At 36.5% G+C, this 18114-nt stretch overlaps 1 protein-coding gene across 2 annotated transcripts; it reads left to right on the top strand.

Annotated features, from left to right (window-relative positions):
- Nucleotides 1–3352: 3352 nt before the first annotated feature.
- ZBED4 (zinc finger BED-type containing 4) lies at nt 3353–16178 on the top strand. 2 transcript variants are annotated; one of them, XM_026669019.2, is made up of 3 exons: nt 3353–3733; nt 9648–9744; nt 11056–16178. In XM_026669019.2, exon 3 carries the CDS (start codon nt 11318–11320, stop codon nt 14819–14821), a length of 3504 nt encoding a protein of 1167 aa, XP_026524804.1. In that variant the 5' UTR covers nt 3353–3733; nt 9648–9744; nt 11056–11317; the 3' UTR covers nt 14822–16178. The 2 variants fall into 2 exon arrangements, with proteins under 2 accessions (XP_026524804.1, XP_026524805.1); XM_026669020.2 differs by having other exon boundaries at nt 3564–3987.
- The last annotated feature ends 1936 nt before the right edge of the window (nt 16179–18114 follow it).

The raw sequence follows: 18114 nt of genomic DNA, 5'->3' as shown, positions 1-18114 counted from the left end.
TTAATTTTGATCACATGATCCTGGGGCGCTACAAAAGTTGTGTGAAAGAAAAATGGTCATAAGTCATCTTTTCAGTGCCATTGTAACTCAGCTAAATGAACTGTTTTAAGTCAAGCACTCTCTGTATTGGGTGGCTGCTAGTCGATGTCTTCAGCTAGTCTACCCCTTAAAGTTGAGGGTATAGAGAGTAAAGGAGATGATCTTGACAGAAACATGCAAGAATATTTACAAATATAGGTAACATTTACCTAAGTAAAGGGATAAAACGTTTTAATTATGGGAAGAAAAAATAGCAGTGCTGCTCAGGCAAACGCTACTTCTGTGTTTAATTTTAACCTGGCAGAACAAGCCACCTTTCTGGCTTTGTTGTTGGGCAAAAATAAGTCATTACCGGTATGTTTCTGAAGCTGACAGCAGAGCAATGGGCTCTGTGTTTCTCCACAGACAACATGTTATCTGCTAAGAGCCTCCACTTCAGTATATTGGCACAGCACTTCAGTATATTGGCACAGGACAGTGCCAGCAAAAGAATATATTTCTCAATTGGTATAGGTATGAGACATCCTGTCAGTAAGCGTACTGCTTCTTTGACGATGCTATCAGCTTGTTTCACATGGGCAGATGTGTCCTACTGTAGTAAAGATGCTCAAGGACAAAGCTGATGCGCGCTGTGTAGATGGTTATTAATTTCCTGATATTGTTCCTTAGTGTTCAGGCAATGTTTAAAGGAGAGTATCCTGCTGAAATATTTAGGTGCTGGACAGTGCTGTTGTCAGTTCCCTTGCCACATAACGTTCAACTCATCCCTTGCATCTCAATTTCGGAGGTGGAAAGCACATACTTGGATCTTGTTTGGGTTGGGCATTAAATGGTTAATATCATAATTCTTCAAGAATTAGGATAATTAGGATAAGAAACCATTTTAACGCTAAAGTTTACATTATAGTAATCAGGTTTCCATGTATTAGGAATGTATTATATTAAATAAAATTCCATGTTGTTTTAAAGATTTAATCAATATCTATTGAAATGCATTTCTAAATGTTATTTGAAAAATATCCAAAGCTGCTGAAATATCCCAAAAGGTAAGAGCACACAATGAAATACATTTCACCAAAGAAAATCTAATATTATAATGTATTTTCCAAATATCAAAATTCATTCACGTTACTTTGTACATTCTATAGTTGCTTCCAGCTTTCCTATTTTTCCTTCTCTTTGTAAACTTGGGGCATTTCAGAACTCACTGTTAATTTTAAGTTTCCCCTACTTTATCTGTCGGTTTTAAAACGTTTGTGGATTCAGTGCATCTTTACAAAGCAAAGATCACTAAAGAGGAAAAGAAAACTATACTTTCTGATAGGATTACATTTACATTTTTAACTTTTTAAGTTACCTTTTCCACTACCAACAGAAAGGCTTACCATAAAAAGACCATTGTATGGCAAAACAGGTTGCAGTTTAACTATAAAGGAGAGGTCTTAATACAATTAAATGGATGCATTTATTTTTAAATGACAGGCTTTAAGAAAGTAGACCAAATTGCCATACAAGGGTTAAAATATATACATGAGTCATCCAGTTTTTCCTGGTTAAGTTTATCTTCATGATTTGTACAAAACTAAGTATACTTTCAACAATTACACCTGATTTTCAAAGACTAATTAAACAATATCTACATATTCCTGGTACTTTAAAATGTATGAAAGGCAAAATTACATTAAACAATTCTGTAGCGATATGTCTCACAAAAAAAAATATTAATGTTTTATCTTGGCATAAGCCCAAAGAAATATAACTGGTTAAACAAGTAAATAAACAAAAGCTTTTGCATATTTTTAATGGATCATAATGGTTTTATTAGGCATACTCTTAATACATTTGAATGTTTCAAATGCTGAAGAGACAAATGTCTGGGAGTGAAGGAAGCACTAATCTGATAATTACATGGTGCAATCCAGTGTGATGGAATTCTGTATATTTAGTCAACATACATGTCTCTTCATGAAAAATACATAGCTGTGGAAGAAAAAAATACAGATAAAATATATTACATCTCTGCACCCAAGGTAGAGGTCATATGGTAAAACACAACATGTTCAAACTAACAAGGAAAAATTATGTGTAGAATGATACATTTAAAAAATATTAACTCAATTGTATTCTCTCACATACAGGTACATAAGACTGCTGGTTTAAACACATGTATTTTATAAAACCCAATTATTTGTTTTATATTAATACTGTAACAGTAAGCATTTAATACATTTAATAGCAGAAAGAATATAGGATGACGTTTTTGTTTGCATTTGCAGTTTTCCACACCCATTGCCCTCTATCCATTCTCTTCCACATCCAGTTTACATTATTAATGTTAGGGCAGTACCCTTACAGAGTTTATGAATTTGATTTATATTCAAATAAAATGACTGGAAAGGAAATTAAGTCTGTTTGGTCACACAGAATTGACACTTGTATGAATAAGCAGCCTTTGGAACTTTGTGCATGAGATTGGGCTTGAAGTACATATATCAAATTACTTCTTTTTTATGTAAAAATAAAGCTAGTAACAATTGGAGCATAAGTTTCTGCCTTTTCTTCTCAGCCATTTAGAGAATATTTTATAAGCGTTTACAAGGACACTGGCCATGTTGAAACTCCCGATTTTTCTACAATTAAAACGTAAACCTGGAGTTTGGAAGCAAGTTCAGAAATACCATAGTTATTTACTAACCCTGTTAAATACTTAGTGTTTTAAATGTTCTTGTATATTAAATATCAGTTTAATATCCAGCACTGGGATGAATTTTATGAATTACTAAAGAAGTACAAAACGCGAGGCAATCCTTGCATTGATTTCAGTCAGGATTTATTTATTTTTTTGCAGCGAGAGCCTGGTGATACTAAGAGGCAAAATAGGTGTTTTGAGTGATTAATACAACCTCTCATTCCTGAAATCTCACACTAGCCCTAACCCTAAAAAAAAGTAGGATATGGCATTCGGCCCATGAAAATGGTACACCCAGACGCCGAAAGAGCAGTTGAGACTCGCGCAACGGAGTAAGGTTTTCCAGTTTTAGAAACAAGTGTCCGCTGCCTATCGGAGATGGTTTTGTGCATCTTTTCCTTTTTTGTAAAGCAAACCGCGGCGCTCGACTCAGCATCCGTTTCTGAATAAGGGCTCCATCGCTCGCAACTTCGGTTTGACACCCTCAGTCTCCGAAGACAAACTCTTCTTCTCCCCCTCCCCCCACCGCAATTCGCTCCCGCTTCCTCAGCGGCAGCCATTTTGTCGCCCCGCTCTTCCCTTTTGCCTGCCCCCTCCCTCCAACCCATGACGACAGCACGCGACGTCCCCATGACGCGCACCGCTGCGCCGATGGAAGATCGCGTGCGCGTGACGCCTTTCACCCGGCCAACGGAGGTCGCGTCGCGCCTCTCTCGCCGTCTGGGCTTGCCGCTCGGATTTGCGTGCCATGCCCTTGGCTCCGCCTTCCCCTGCCGCTATTGCTGCTGCCGCCGCCGCCGCCGCTGTTGCTGCTGCTGCTGCTGCCGCCCCGAACGCTGCACATGCGTAGTAGGAGCCGGGGCGTCCGAGCCGGGGGAGTCGGAGTTCAGTGTCGCGGTAGCGGGAGACAAAGCAAGTGAGAAAATGAATGGAACGGGGATCCTCGAACCTTCCTGTTAACCTCTTCGGCGCCGACAGGTCGAGCGGGAGGCGCTGGAAAGAGAGGTGAGGAGAGCAAAGACCCGCCCGTGAGGGAAGACGGTGAACGCGCGGTGCCTGTCTCCTGCTCCTCCTCCTCCCCCCCCCTCCCCGCCACCGAAACTCCTTTCCGCCACGGCCGTGGCAGGGACGCTGCCCGCCCGCTGAAATCCTTCCGCTGGGGACGCAGCTCTTTCGTCATCCCAGCCAGGGGGAGCCGGGAGGGTCGCCGTGGAATCGGAGTCGGTCGGGCGCAGGAACCAACGCCGTCCCCGGCCCGGGTGCGCTGCTCGCTCGCTCGCTCGCGTGCGCCGGCCTTTATTGTTTGAGGGCCAGGGACGAAGCCTCTCGGGAGGGAGTCCCGTGGGTCCCTTCCAAGAGCGGTCGCCGAGATCTCCCTGCTAACCTCCTGCCTACCCGCCCTCTCACTCCCCTCCTTCACCCCCCTTTGGGAGGGCCGCACTTTTCTTTTAAGGGTGCAGAACTAGCGCCCGGCTTTGTCTCGGCTTCATTTTGTCTCTCCCCCACCCCCTGCACACACACACACAGAGGGATCCACGCAGGCCCTGCACTTCACAAACCGTCCGTTTGGAGCAGGGCCGCCGCCCCCTTCCAAGGAGCGTCTTCCTTTCCCTGCTTCACCGCTCCCCCCTTTTTTCTTCTTCTTTTTTCTATCGTCGTCCCTTTGGGTACCTCGCTCTCCCTTTTGACAGACTCCGTGGCCCTGGGTAGCTCTCTCCGGCCATATGGCTGCTGAGGGAAACGAGGGTGTCGAGCTACGCGAGGTGGAGCGACACCGCACCTCCTCCCCCCCGTTTAGTCACCCTTCGTCCTTTGTCAACAACTCAGGGGGACCCTTGGCGTGGCAAAGACCCTTGGCGGGGAAGCTGCCTTTTCAAAGCAGCCCAGCTCTTTCCTGGACCGAAGTTGTTGAACGAGGAGTTCCGTGGCCCTGACAGAAAATCATCTTTTGAAAGGAAATAACTTTTGGGCCTTATTTTTTGTTGGTTAGAATAATAATTCATCATCATCATCATCATAATAGGTTTACCTCTTTTTCAGTCAGTGTTTACATAGCAGTATTTGTGTTTCTGTGGTCCTAAAAGTGGTCTCTTTTCAGGTGGAAGAAACTGCCCATGTAGGAAACTTCATGGCTTGAAGCCACTTTGAAGCACTTGGAGAGATTTGGGCTATTAGTTAGTAACCAGTCTGATTCTATAAATAAAAAAGTAAATCTCCAAATTTGATCCAGGGCAAATTTTCAATTGGAATGTTACCCATATAAAGTTTGGGGGCGGGGGGGGGGGATCTTTGACAATTGAGAGCTTTGAGGGTAGGCTGTTAGATAAAATCATCAAGAGGATTATTGTTTGTAACTGAGCAAATAGAGATAGATCATTGAAAGATATAAGACCCAATGCTTTGATACAGCCCCTCAAATACCCCAGAAGATGCCAGGCTTACAAAACTATTTTTTTCTTCAAAAAACCCATAAGCAGTTTCCAGTCATTGATGAATATCAATAATGACATTTCTCTAATCAAGGAAGTCAGTTTGGCCATTCAGCAAGTTCTGTCAATAACCCTAACTCTATTACTCCATGATGGGTAGTGTCTAATCTTTCCATCTATGTGCATATAATAATCTTACCACAGTAATCATATATTGAAATAATCATCCATGACTTTTTTCTATGTCTTTTGAATCATTGTAATAGCATAAATGTGAATAGATTTGTAAGAATTTTTTTTTTAATGGTTGAGATTTACTGGCAGGAAAAATAGTTTATTTGTGGAGCATATCTAAGGTTCCAGTATAAATATCTTACATAGCTGTTTAAACAGACATTTTTATTTTTCAAGGTTTAAAATTTAGGATGAATGAAATGTGAAAAAAAAATTGTGTGTTAAAATTTAAAGACTGCTGCTTCAGAGAGATGGGTAACATATAGACAAGGGAAGATAGTGAGAGAGATAAACTTGTTACTGAACTTGCACAAAGAGATCATGGAGTATGTAACAAAATTACATTCTCCATGATCTCAGTCTTGAAAAAAGTAAGTAACCGCTACTAATATATTCTACATAGCCATATCTTCCTGGACATAGGCACTATAATCCTCCATATACATGTATACCCAGACTTGATTATAACCTGAATTGTAGAAAATAAGATTAGTCACCAATACATCAAATCTTTTTGTCAAGTTTGCTCAGAAAAATATATTGTCTTGCTCAATAGAACTTTTTCATAGACAATTTAACCTAGGATTGTAACCAACTGTCCACAATTTTAATTGAATTAAATTTATTTCAGAAATTAACAAAAATAACAAATAATTAAATTTCAGTATGTTTTCATAGGTTTTTTTATTACTGGCATGAATTAGAATCCTTTCGGGAAAGAAGACAAGCTTTAAAAAATGTTGAAAATATCAGACCTTTCACCATCCAGACAACATTCATTCAAGCTATCTTAGTTAGCTAACAAAGCTAGTAAAATTGATAGCAGTTAATGATTAACGCATTCAATTTATGACCAAAAAAAAAGAACTGAGAATCTGAGGGACTCTTTACACAAGCAACTAGTAACATGTAATTACAATCTCAAGATGATTGTGTCTATATTGTAGAATGTGAACTACTTCAGTCCAGGAAAAGTTATGTGTATGTTTAACAAAGACTACACTCTTTAGCTATTTATTTTTTAGAAAGTATTCATTTTTGCACTTCATTCTTATATTCCATTTTTGTCATTCTATTTTTTTCTTGTTTCACCATTGCACCTTCCATTGTTTCTAGATCTTCAATTAGAAGAAGTATCCTTGCATTATTTAGACAGGTGTTAGATGGTAGCTCTGCAATAAACACAGGTAGTCCTCAACTTACAACAGTTCATTTAGTGACCTGTTACAGGTCACTGTAATTACAGTGACACTGAAAAAAGTGACTTATGACCATTTTTTACACTTACGGCCATTGCAGATCTCCATGGTCATGTGATCAGAATTCAGATGCTTGGCAACTGATTCATATTTATGATAGTTGCAGTATTCCAGAATCATGCACCTTTTGCAAACTTCTGACAAGCAAAATCAATGGGGAAGCCGGATTCATTTAACAACCTTAACTGCATTTAACTTAACTGCAGTGATTCACTTAAATGTGGCAAGAACAGTTGTAAAATGGGGCAAAACTCACTTAACAAATATCTCTCCTAGCAACATAAGTGTTAGGCTCAATTGTGGTTGTTAGTCAAGGACTAGCTATATAGAGAAACTTAATCTAAATTGTCTTATTCTAAAAAGGTGGGAAAGTTATTGAAAAGGTAAATATTCAGAAAATAAATTTGTAACTTCGTTTTTATCCATACAGTATTTTTTAAACCAACTTAAAAAATAGCTGATACAATTGTTCTAAGAAAATAATTTCCCAGTTACATATCTATTTTGCATCTATGGTCAATACAACTACCATAATGGATTTAATTTGTAGATGAACTTTTATTCTTTGTATATTTTTTTAAAAATGGATAATAACTTTGTATACTCTAAACTATTTGGTATATTGAAATTTATATTAATCTAATGCATGCATTTACTTCTTAATTAAATTACTATAAGGTGGTGATAAAAGCCATATGTAATATTAGCTCTAAGTCACATCTTACAATAATTCTGATGAAAATAAACTGAAACTCAGCTCTGAGCTCATGTTTTTCCTCTCTACTAATGCAAAAATGACCAAAAGACCTGAACCTTTGATTTAAATATCATAGGTCAACCTGTCAAAACTCAAAACTTTTACCATTTTTAAACATTTGTATCATCTTCTGGTCTTGCCATAGGATACAAATCTAGCAAGTTATATACATAGATCATGGGTGTGAGACTCGGTCGTGTCACCTGATGCATCATGACTTTTTTGCCTTTGAGGAGCTAGGGTGGGCGTGGCCTGTAACTGATGCATCCGGTCTTCAGGCCACCAATTTGACAGGCCTGACATTAGAAGTTGGGTTTCATTCATTCATATACTCAAGACTGGAAACAGTTTGTCAGATTTGGAAAATATAACAAGCCATCATTAATTTAAAAAATAGAAAATCTGAAACTCTCTAAATGTATGTCCTTAGGTCCTAGAGTACAGAGACTAAGTTCATCCTTTTATGATGAACCATGGCTTATCTGAATGTAGCTACTAGGAATTTTAGCATAGCAGTGAAAAACATGAAAAGCTATGGTTTTTGAGTATGTGTGTAGTTTTGAAGCCCAAAATCTAAAGTGAAATAATTGTACAAAACTTGTATTTTTCTCCTATGAAAAATACAACTAGATAGCAAGTAGATGTACCTTGTTTGAAGTTACTGAAAATAAGGGTTTAGTAGTTTTATGTTAAAATATTTTTTACTGCTCCCTCATTCAGATGTATGATAAAGACTAAGAAATAATTTAGTATATAAGTAAGTATTCTTCCAATAATATTTTCATCTATTACATATCTTTTCACTTGGGATAATGATTACTATTATCTTTTGTTGTTGTTATTCCTATTGTAGTCTCTCATGCAGACTATAAACCCATAACATCATTAGACACCTATTCAGAAAAGAAAATTAGCAAAGTCAGAAACAAATCTTGGTACATGAACCAAGCAGTTATAATTGAGAATAAAAATAAGCTGCAATAAATGTTTTGGTTGGTATATTATAGGTTATTTTGAATCATGGTATTCCATAAATTAAATGGGCAATTGATTCACAGCAGGAAGGATAATATATCTTGGTTAATAGAAGTATTAAAAGAACGAATCTGGCATTTTATATTGGGTTCAGAAATAGAATGAATGATGTAATTCCCAGTATAATTTGATCAAAAAATCAAGACTGTTAATACAGATGGATAGGGAAACTGATTAAAACTATCCTTTTAAACTTGGCCCTAATCAGAATATAGTCTTGAATAATATCTGTTGTAACAATGTTGTTTTTAACTTTAGTAGCTTAACAAAATACTTAGAGAATTTTAATTGTTCCAGTATCATAAGTAATCAGTACTTGTAAGTCAGCCTTTTATTAGAAGTTTCTTAAATGATAGATAGATAGACATTGAGCTCCTTTTTTTGACTCAAATGTAATTTTTCAGTTTTTATATTCAAATTGCTAATTAGTAATATGTAGGCCATCTTTAGAATTGCAATAAATCATTACTTGTGATGCGAATACAGTGTTTTGTTGTGTTTTTTTTCCCTCTCCTTCCCAAACAGAATGCATGAATGGAGATATTAATTGTGGCATTTTAAAAAGCACAATTTCTTGTTGTCCAAATATGGAGCATTATAGCCTGCATATATTTTTGCAATCAAGATTATCAAATTGCAAATTGATATTTTCATAATTAAATAACCATAACAACCAGACAGTGAAAAGAGTCTAATATCCTAGCACTATGATGGCGAACCTATGGCACGCAGAGCCCCCTGGGCACACAAGCGGTCACACCAGCTGAGCTCTGCCATGCATGTGTGCCTGCGCCTTTCGTCAACCAGCTGGTCTTTGGATCTCTGCTGCGCATGCACAGGAATGCATGCATGGGGTCACATGCGCATGCTCGAGGGCAGGACACACGTGTGGGGGGTCACATGCGCATGTGTGGGGGGTCACAAGGGGTCATTTGCGCATGTGTGGAGGCAGGGCGCATGCACGGGTTCCACGTGCGTATTGCATTTTGGCCATGCGCGCTCATGCATGCGCTTTGGGCACTTGGTGCCAAAAAGGTTAGCCATCACTGCCCTAGCACTTAAAGAAGAAGATGGTTACCATTACATCTGAAACGGCTAAATCGTTATTGCTTGGGGAAAGATGTCTTCCATCAAAAGTTTTCTACAAAGAATAGTAATAAAGAAACATGAAAAAATAGTAACATAAATGCTATTTGTCTTTACAGGATTGAAGAAAATGCTGGTCGCTTCTTTCAGTAAAGTGTGAAAATTACTTTGTCTCCTAGTTCATATGAGTCTAATTAGAAGGATGAAACCTACGAGGTGGGTGAAATAATATGATGGGCATTGAATAGAGTAGAATAAAACATTTACAAGTCACAATGAGAGATAAATTCCTCTGCTCTAATTTATTTCAGCAGCATTTTGCAGTTTTATTTGTTCCTTAATCTCTTACTTGTTGAGAAGAAAGCATATCTTTTTCCACTTTTTATCTTCCATCCATATTGTGTTCCATCAAAATCAGCATTTTGGAAACTAAAGATAATAGACCATTAGCAAAATACAAGAAGCCATGGACTGCAGCATGAGCAGACAAGGAAATATTATAGAACTAGTGGAGTAGGAGAAAGGAATAGATCATGAAATTATGCACAGGAATGGGATGAAAATGATAATGGTATTCCACTTTCTGCCTGTAAATCTAGTGCATTTCAAACATCAAAAAAGAATTGAATCCATCATTGGGTTACTATAATGATACAAAAATACATTTGTTCGGTTAACACATTTATCATATCCAAATTTGCTATCCAGATTGGGCAGGGTGGGATTACTGATGACAGGAGCTAAATTGATGAAGGTAGGAACTGAAAGATAACATCTCTGCTTGCTTCATGTCAGGTAAAATGAGTACTCAGTTCCTTGTCTATTGAGGTTTCAAAACACATTTGCACAGGTCTGGCCCACCAGAAAATTGCATGTATTTTTGTTTGGGTTTTGCTGAAGGGGATTGGGAAGAGGAAAATAATAATAAATCTCAGTGAAACAAACATTGCAATAGTCTCTCCTATTTCCTCTTTTCTTTCTACAAAGCCAACAGCTAATGATAGTTTGGGCCAGTGATAAACATATTGTTATATTTGTTGAATATATGTTCAACATTCAGAGAGATTTGTGTTTTATATAGCTAACATACATATATTTTATCTCATTTATTTAATGGTTAAATGTAGAAATAGATACATAGATAAATGGATATGGTGCTTTTAATGGAAGACTGATCTAAATGCAATTTCCAAATCATCCCATAAGCACAGGCCTTAATAACATCTACAGGATGAAACATTAAGGAAAAATAATGTTTTCATAAATATAGAACTCTTAATAGCAAAATTTATTGCCCATGAAAAAACCTAAAGTAGATCTTTGAATCCTCACCATGAGTAACAATGGATGCAAATAATTATAGTGCAGGTTTTTTTAATTAAAAAACATGTTGTCTCAAAATATGTTTCTATTTATTTTCCCTTAACTTAAAACTAAAGAAATAAGCAGATTATTATTTATTTAAGAGATAAATCAAACTTGGAAGTGCGACATTTAACTTACTTTCTTTTTTTCTGTTATTTCTAGATGATAGGAGCAGATGGTAGAACTGAATGTACACTCAACTACTTCTTGACTTCCCAACCTGCAACACAACGGATTTAGTGCCAGTACTATAAAGAATGAAATATAATCTGGAAATCTAAAGATCCTGGGAGTCAGACAACAGGGCCTAAAACACAACCTTTTGCTTTACCTTTATCTTTTTACATGTTTTAAAATGCATTTAATTTGAATTCCAAATCTTCATTAAGATATGAGTACACACCAGAAATAACTGAGCTCAATCATGGATACAAATACAGCAGAGCATCCTGAAATCAGCGATAATTTGATGATGGATAAAATCAACAATTTAAAAGTGGAACCTGAAGATGATAGTAATTGTATTTTAGAAACAATAGATATAAAAACTGAAAAAGAAGATCTAAGACAGATCGACAGCAGTGATGAACAGGATGATAGAGAAAAGAATTTTGTCCGTAACAACTCAGACAAATTCATCTCTGCAGAGAATGAGGATGATTATGGTTCTCTTTTTTCTCAGTATAGCAGTACTCTCTATGATGTAGCAATGGAAGCTGTAACACAGAGTCTTCTTTCAAATAGAAACATGAGCTCCCGAAAAAAATCCCCTGCTTGGAACCACTTCTTTATATCTCCTAGAGACAGTACCAAAGCAATATGTATGTACTGTATGAAAGAATTTAGCAGAGGTAAAAATGAGAAAGATTTAAGCACAAGTTGTCTAATGAGGCATGTGAGGAGAGCTCATCCAACTGTACTCATTCAGGAAAATGGAAATATACCAGCTATATCTTCCTTTTCTTCATCTCCTACATTACTATTGCCACCTCAGCCTGCAGATACTGGAGATTTAACTCATGTGCTAACTCCTATAAAATTAATTAAGAAAACCTGTTCTAAGGTTCCATCCCCAGATCAAATTATGGAGGAATCTGTTCCTGTAGTTTGTATTGAAGAAATACCTTCAGATTTGTCACATACTGAAAAGAATAATAAAGAAGAAGCTGGTGTTGGATTGTCACTACACCTGCCCAACAGTCAATGTGAAGAAATGGTGGACAATATATCAGATAAAACTCTTCAAGTTCCTAAGACTACATCCGGCTCAAGGAGACGATCTGCTGTATGGAAACATTTTTATTTATCTCCTCTAGATAACTCAAAAGCTGTCTGCATTCACTGTATGAATGAATTTAGCAGAGGAAAGAATGGAAAAGATCTTGGAACGAGCTGCTTAATACGGCACATGTGGAGAGCACATCGTTCTATTGTTCTACAGGAGAACGGAGGAGGTTCAAGCATACCCCCTCTCTACTCTGCTCCTCCAACTTTATTACCACCTTTATTAGCTTCAGATGGAGACCCAAGTTCTGTATCATCTGGAAAATTAGCTAAAGAACCAACATCTGTTTGTTCTTCTCCAGACAGAATAGTTGAAGAAAATAATTCCAGTCTTCCTTTGGGAGATACTCTGATGGAGGATTCCTCATTGTTTTCATCATCTGAAGATATAGGGGAAGCTTCTTTAGTTTCTTCTCCTGAAAAAAGCCCATTGTTACTGGAACATGGCTCTGTTTTTCATCAGAATAAACGCATAATGCGAAAGCTGAAAGCTGAAGTGTGGAATCATTTTTCTTTGTCTCCAGGGGATAATCTAAAAGTTATATGTAGACATTGCAGCTGTATATTAAACCATGGGAAAAAAGGTGATTTAGGCACAAGTTATTTGACAAGACACTTATACAGGCGGCATCCTGAAGTTATAGGAATCCAAAAGAGCTTTATAGATGCCAGTTTAGCAAATTCTCCTTATGCTACCTTGGCTTCTGCAGAACGTTCAGCTTCAAAATTGACTGACTTACCTACAATGGTTACTAATGAAACTCAAGTCATATTTCCTGTTAGTAGCAAAAAGACCTCAAAACTGTGGAACCATTTTTCAATTTGTTCTGCGGATTCAACTAAAGTAATATGTATGCACTGTGGACGTACAATAAGTCGAGGGAAAAAGCCAACCAATTTGGGTACCAGTTGCCTTTTAAGACATTTACAACGGTTTCATAATCATGTCCTAAAACCAGATGCCTCAGAGCCAGTATTGTCCTCTTCCACAAATAATCGCATACCTCTGAGCACAGATCTTTTGGGATCTTCATCTTTTGATGAAACCACTGACAAGTTTTCTGACACACATCCTGTTGCCAAAAAAATTACGAGTCTTGTCGCTGAAATGATTGCACTTGATCTTCAGCCATATTCTTTTGTGGATAATATTGGTTTTAATAGATTGCTTGAATACTTGCAACCTCAGTATTCATTGCCTTCACCATCCTATTTTTCTCATACCGCGATTCCTGATATGTATGATAGTGTGAAAGAAATAATTGTTTCACATCTTAAAGAAGCTGAAAGTGGTGTAGTCCACTTTACCTCTGGAATATGGATGAGCAATCAAACTCGGGAATATCTAACTCTCACAGCTCATTGGGTAACATTTGGATCACGAGTTCGGCCTCAGTGTGAAGATTACCATTGCTCAGCGTTATTAAATGTTTCACAGATTGATTGTGACTATAATGGTATCAGCATTCAGAAACAACTAGAATATTGGTGGGAAACCTGGATAACATCAATTGGACTACAGATTGGGATTACTGTTACAGATAATCAGACAATAGGAAAAACTTTAAATGAGGGAGAACATTCAAGCGTGCAATGTTTCTGTCACACAGTGAATCTCATAGTGAATGAAGCTATTAAAAGCCAGAGGATGGTTCAGAACCTGCTTAGCATTGCCAGAAAGATATGTGAACGTGTGCATCGCTCACCAAAAGCAAAAGAGAAATTGGCAGAGCTGCAGAAAGAATATCATTTGCCACAACATCAGCTAATCCAAGATGTCCCATCAAAATGGAATACATCATTTCATATGCTTGAAAGGCTAATTGAACAGAAAAGAGCTATTGATGAAATGTCTATAGAGTGTAGCTTCAGGGAATTAATAAGCTGTGATCAGTGGGAAGTGATGCAGTCTGTCTGTCATGCACTCAAACCATTTGAAGTTGCAAGTAGAGAGATGAGTACACATATGTCCACTTTAAGCCAAGTAATTCCAATGATTCATATTCTAAACCGGAAAATTGAACTACTGTTTGAGGAAACAATGGGCATAGATACTATGCTAAAGTCTTTAAAAGAAGCTATGGTGAGTAGATTATCCTCCATACTCCACGATCCAAGATACATTTTTGCTACACTTTTAGACCCTCGTTATAAGACCTCCTTATTCACAGAAGAAGAAGCAGAACAGTATAAACAGGATTTAATCAGGGAGCTAGAAATACTAAATGCTACCTCAGATGATAATAAACCAGTTTCCAATGGTTGTGGTATAAGTTCAACATCTAAAATCTCTTATGGGGACAATAGTCTTTGGTCACTGATGGAAGATATGAAAAAAGCAAAACTTCCAAAAGAAAAGACTAAATTGCCAGAGGAAATGGTGCTATTATATCTGGAGGAAGAAGTGCTTGAGCATAATTGTGATCCCCTCACTTACTGGAATTTTAAGAAATCATCTTGGCCAGTATTGTCAAAATTGGCTGTTCGATTCCTAGGTTGTCCTCCAAGCATCGTTCCATCAGAGAGATTATTCAGTACATCCAATGAAAGCATCACCTTTAGTCACTCAAGACTAACAATGGAACACTTTGAAAAACTTATATTTTTGAAAGTAAATCTTCCTTTGATATACTTCCAGTATTGAAATTAATGAATAGGCTGCCAGTCTAAACTTGTTGTTCACTGGATAATTACTATATTTGTAACTTAATTGCTCCATTTAGGGGTCATGTATGACAGCTAATCAATGCCTCTTGTTTGAAACTTATATTTTTCAGTTCTATGTCTACATGTGCCTTATCAGTAGTCTTTCAGGCCAGATATAGTGTATATACATTTTCTTTTTTAAAAAATCCTATTAGAATTAGCCTTGTCTTTGTCCCCACTATTAAAAACAATGTAGCTTTTGATTGAATATTGTAAATGAAATTTTAAAACATTTTGAATAGAATGGCAAAATGGATGTAAAAAGTTCTATTATGTAGCTTTTTATTCAATTATGTAAAAAAAAAACAGAAACCAGGTACTGTATATTAGCTGAACATTGCTTTAGTTGCAGAAAAAACTGTATATAAAGGTGGAAATGAAGCCATCTTCCTATTTAGCAGGTTTTAACTGCAGGCTTAATGTACTTCTGTTCAACTATGTATGTACTAAAGATGGCAGTTGAATTAGTATTTGACTAAACTTAGAGTTATTAAGAAACACCAGTTATACAGTAATCTATAAATTTGCCATTCATGGTCTTTATTCAGGTTTTTTTTACACTGTAACTGAATTAGAGCTTGAGTATTTATAAGGTTTTTGGGTGTTTATTTTCAAAATTTCCAATTAATGTTTGTTATTTAATGCAGTGCATTGAAAGATAAAAAATATTTAAAAAGGGCATCATGCCAAGTCTTTTACAATTGAATGAATTAAAACATTACTTCTTGGGGAAAATGTAGTTGAGGTTTCCCATGTAACTGAAAATCATATATGGCATTTTTCCATTATTTGTTATATGAAGTTGATTTTCAGTAAATATCCTTTCTAATGTTGTGCAAATACTTTGGAAAAGGTGCTTCAGAACACGCAGGACTTGCATCAGATTGTCCTTGCATTCACAGGCACTTCACATGCACCTGAAGAATTTGCACAGCGCTTAGGAATCCTGCATAGAATATTATATAGTAGAACTGACCATAATTGATAGTGTCTATCAGCCAAGTAGGATATTGTAGAATTTTAATAGCCCTCAGACAGCAAGTAAAAATAGCCAGTATTTGCATTTGCTGTCCACATTTTAAAAGAATATTTCTCCTCCTCCTCTTCCCATCCCTCCAATGCATTGATAAAAAAAAATGGGAAAATAAAATAAACTACAGCTTTTAGGAAGGATATGGTTTTGTTAAAATACTGTACTGTACCTCTGCCTAATTTTTGCATTTATTATGTTTTAGTGTATTTATAAATGATGGATTCAGTTTCTGAAATTAAACATCTTTGCAATTTTTAGAGAACAAGTCTACATCAACCATTTTTCCCCCTTAGAATGCAATGGGGACTTAATTATTCTGGAAAGTGTATGGGCATAATTACTTTTGGAATAAGAATTAGAAGGCGAGTTTCTACAGTCGTTCAATCAAACATTTCCTTGTAGTATTTCTATCTATCAGTGAGATGTATGATTTAATGATGCAGTATGGCCCAAATATATTTGAAATATCTTCAATAAGTACAATATTATGTTATTTTCTTTAAAGTGACCACATAAATCTTACTCAATATAACTATATTCTTCTAATGAATTTAAGATAAAACCAGACCATGTTAAAATTGTCAGAATTGTGGGCAGCAGTGGGAGAAGACACTGAAAGTGGTATATTGTAGAGCAACTTGAGATAAGGTCAGTGGGTGCACAGTTATGGTCCATTGTTATGCCATTGAGATATTCTTGTTCCAAACAGCTGTGGTGGTTAAACTGGCTCTCCTTTCCTCCACTTACTTAGTTTACACATTTGGGAAAGTGGTAGCCACTAATGTGCAGATATAGGTTTGTTTATAGAATGCACATGCTTATTTATATAAAGAGTGGGTCTCACATGGCTAACAAAATGAAACTTTATATTTGCTACAGTTACACATTTTGGCTAGCTAAAAAGTAAGAAAACAGAAAATATGGAAGGCTATTGGGTAACAGCACTTATGGCCACAAGAGTTCATTCTGTGTAACAAGGTATGTTGGGTTACTTCGAGTTTGGCTAATGTTAACATAATCTTCACAGCTCAAATGTAAAATGTAATAATATAGAAAACAACATATTCAGATACTTCAGCTGGTATAGAAAACTAAATATTCTGAAACATAAATCTTAAAATGAGGTTAAAAAAACACTGCATCAAACCTTATAGTTCTAACACTCCTGGCTAAAAATAATTTTCAGTAATAGGAAATACACATCTATTTCATATGCCTTAAGTTGACATTTAAGGCCTAAAAATATAATTTTAGAAGAAAGATTTCCTATATCTAGTCTTTTATTTAACATTTCACAGGTATAATTTCTTTGAGTACCAGTTTTAACTATGCTATGACCATAATTATAGAAATATGCTGGTTTTCTCTTCCTTTTCCACCCCCACCCACCCCCGCCCAAATCTTATGTTACCTTACAGAATGGCAGTCCATTTATTATAAGCTTTCATGGATGGGGTTGTTGTTGTTTTTTGGTGTAGCCTTCATAATGAACATGTGTTTTTAAGGTGCCACAAGATTATATTCATACCATAGTGGATTATACATATCAGGAACACGTCAATTCACATTAAATAATTGCCAAGTTGCAATTGCAGAAAGGGTAGAACATTCTTCCAGAAGGAACCAAGTAGTGTTTTAAAGAAGTTCCAGTAGCTGACTATTAGCAGGGCCTGTTGCACAAAAGAAGATAATGATACCCAATAACTTTTGCAGATTTTGAACATAGGCTTTTATGAGAAATTAATGCTTCCCTTCTGAATAATAACTTCTGTGACTAGGTAAGTTGTACATCAAGGAAGACATTTTCTTTGATGTAAAAGAACAACAAAATGGATGAAACTTGTAGAATAGCATATAAGAGAACACATCAGCGTAGTTAAACCAGTTTTACAGGATGATATTTCTTGCATCTATGTCAATTTGCACTCTATGCCAAGGTACACTGATTAAAAATGAATGATTTTAAAAGTTATGTGAGATATTTTCTTGCATATCTTTAATTACAAGTTGTGGATCATCCCACAATTATACTTTCTAACCCATTGCTTTATCTGGCCACAGAACAGTCGGTATAGCTGATTTAAATGATTTAGCTCTATATTTGGAAGTTATCACTTAAAAACCTGTAAGGAATTAAAACAAATGGAATATTTTGACATCCAGTATTATTTTTCTTGATTTATGCTTGGCTGTCTCTT

Source organism: Notechis scutatus, chromosome 6 (assembly GCF_049901735.1).
Source record: "Notechis scutatus isolate UNSWTSFEM ecotype Mainland chromosome 6, rNotScu1.2, whole genome shotgun sequence".
NCBI classification, from domain to species: domain Eukaryota; kingdom Metazoa; phylum Chordata; class Lepidosauria; order Squamata; family Elapidae; genus Notechis; species Notechis scutatus.
This window is presented reverse-complemented; position numbering and strand designations above follow the sequence as displayed.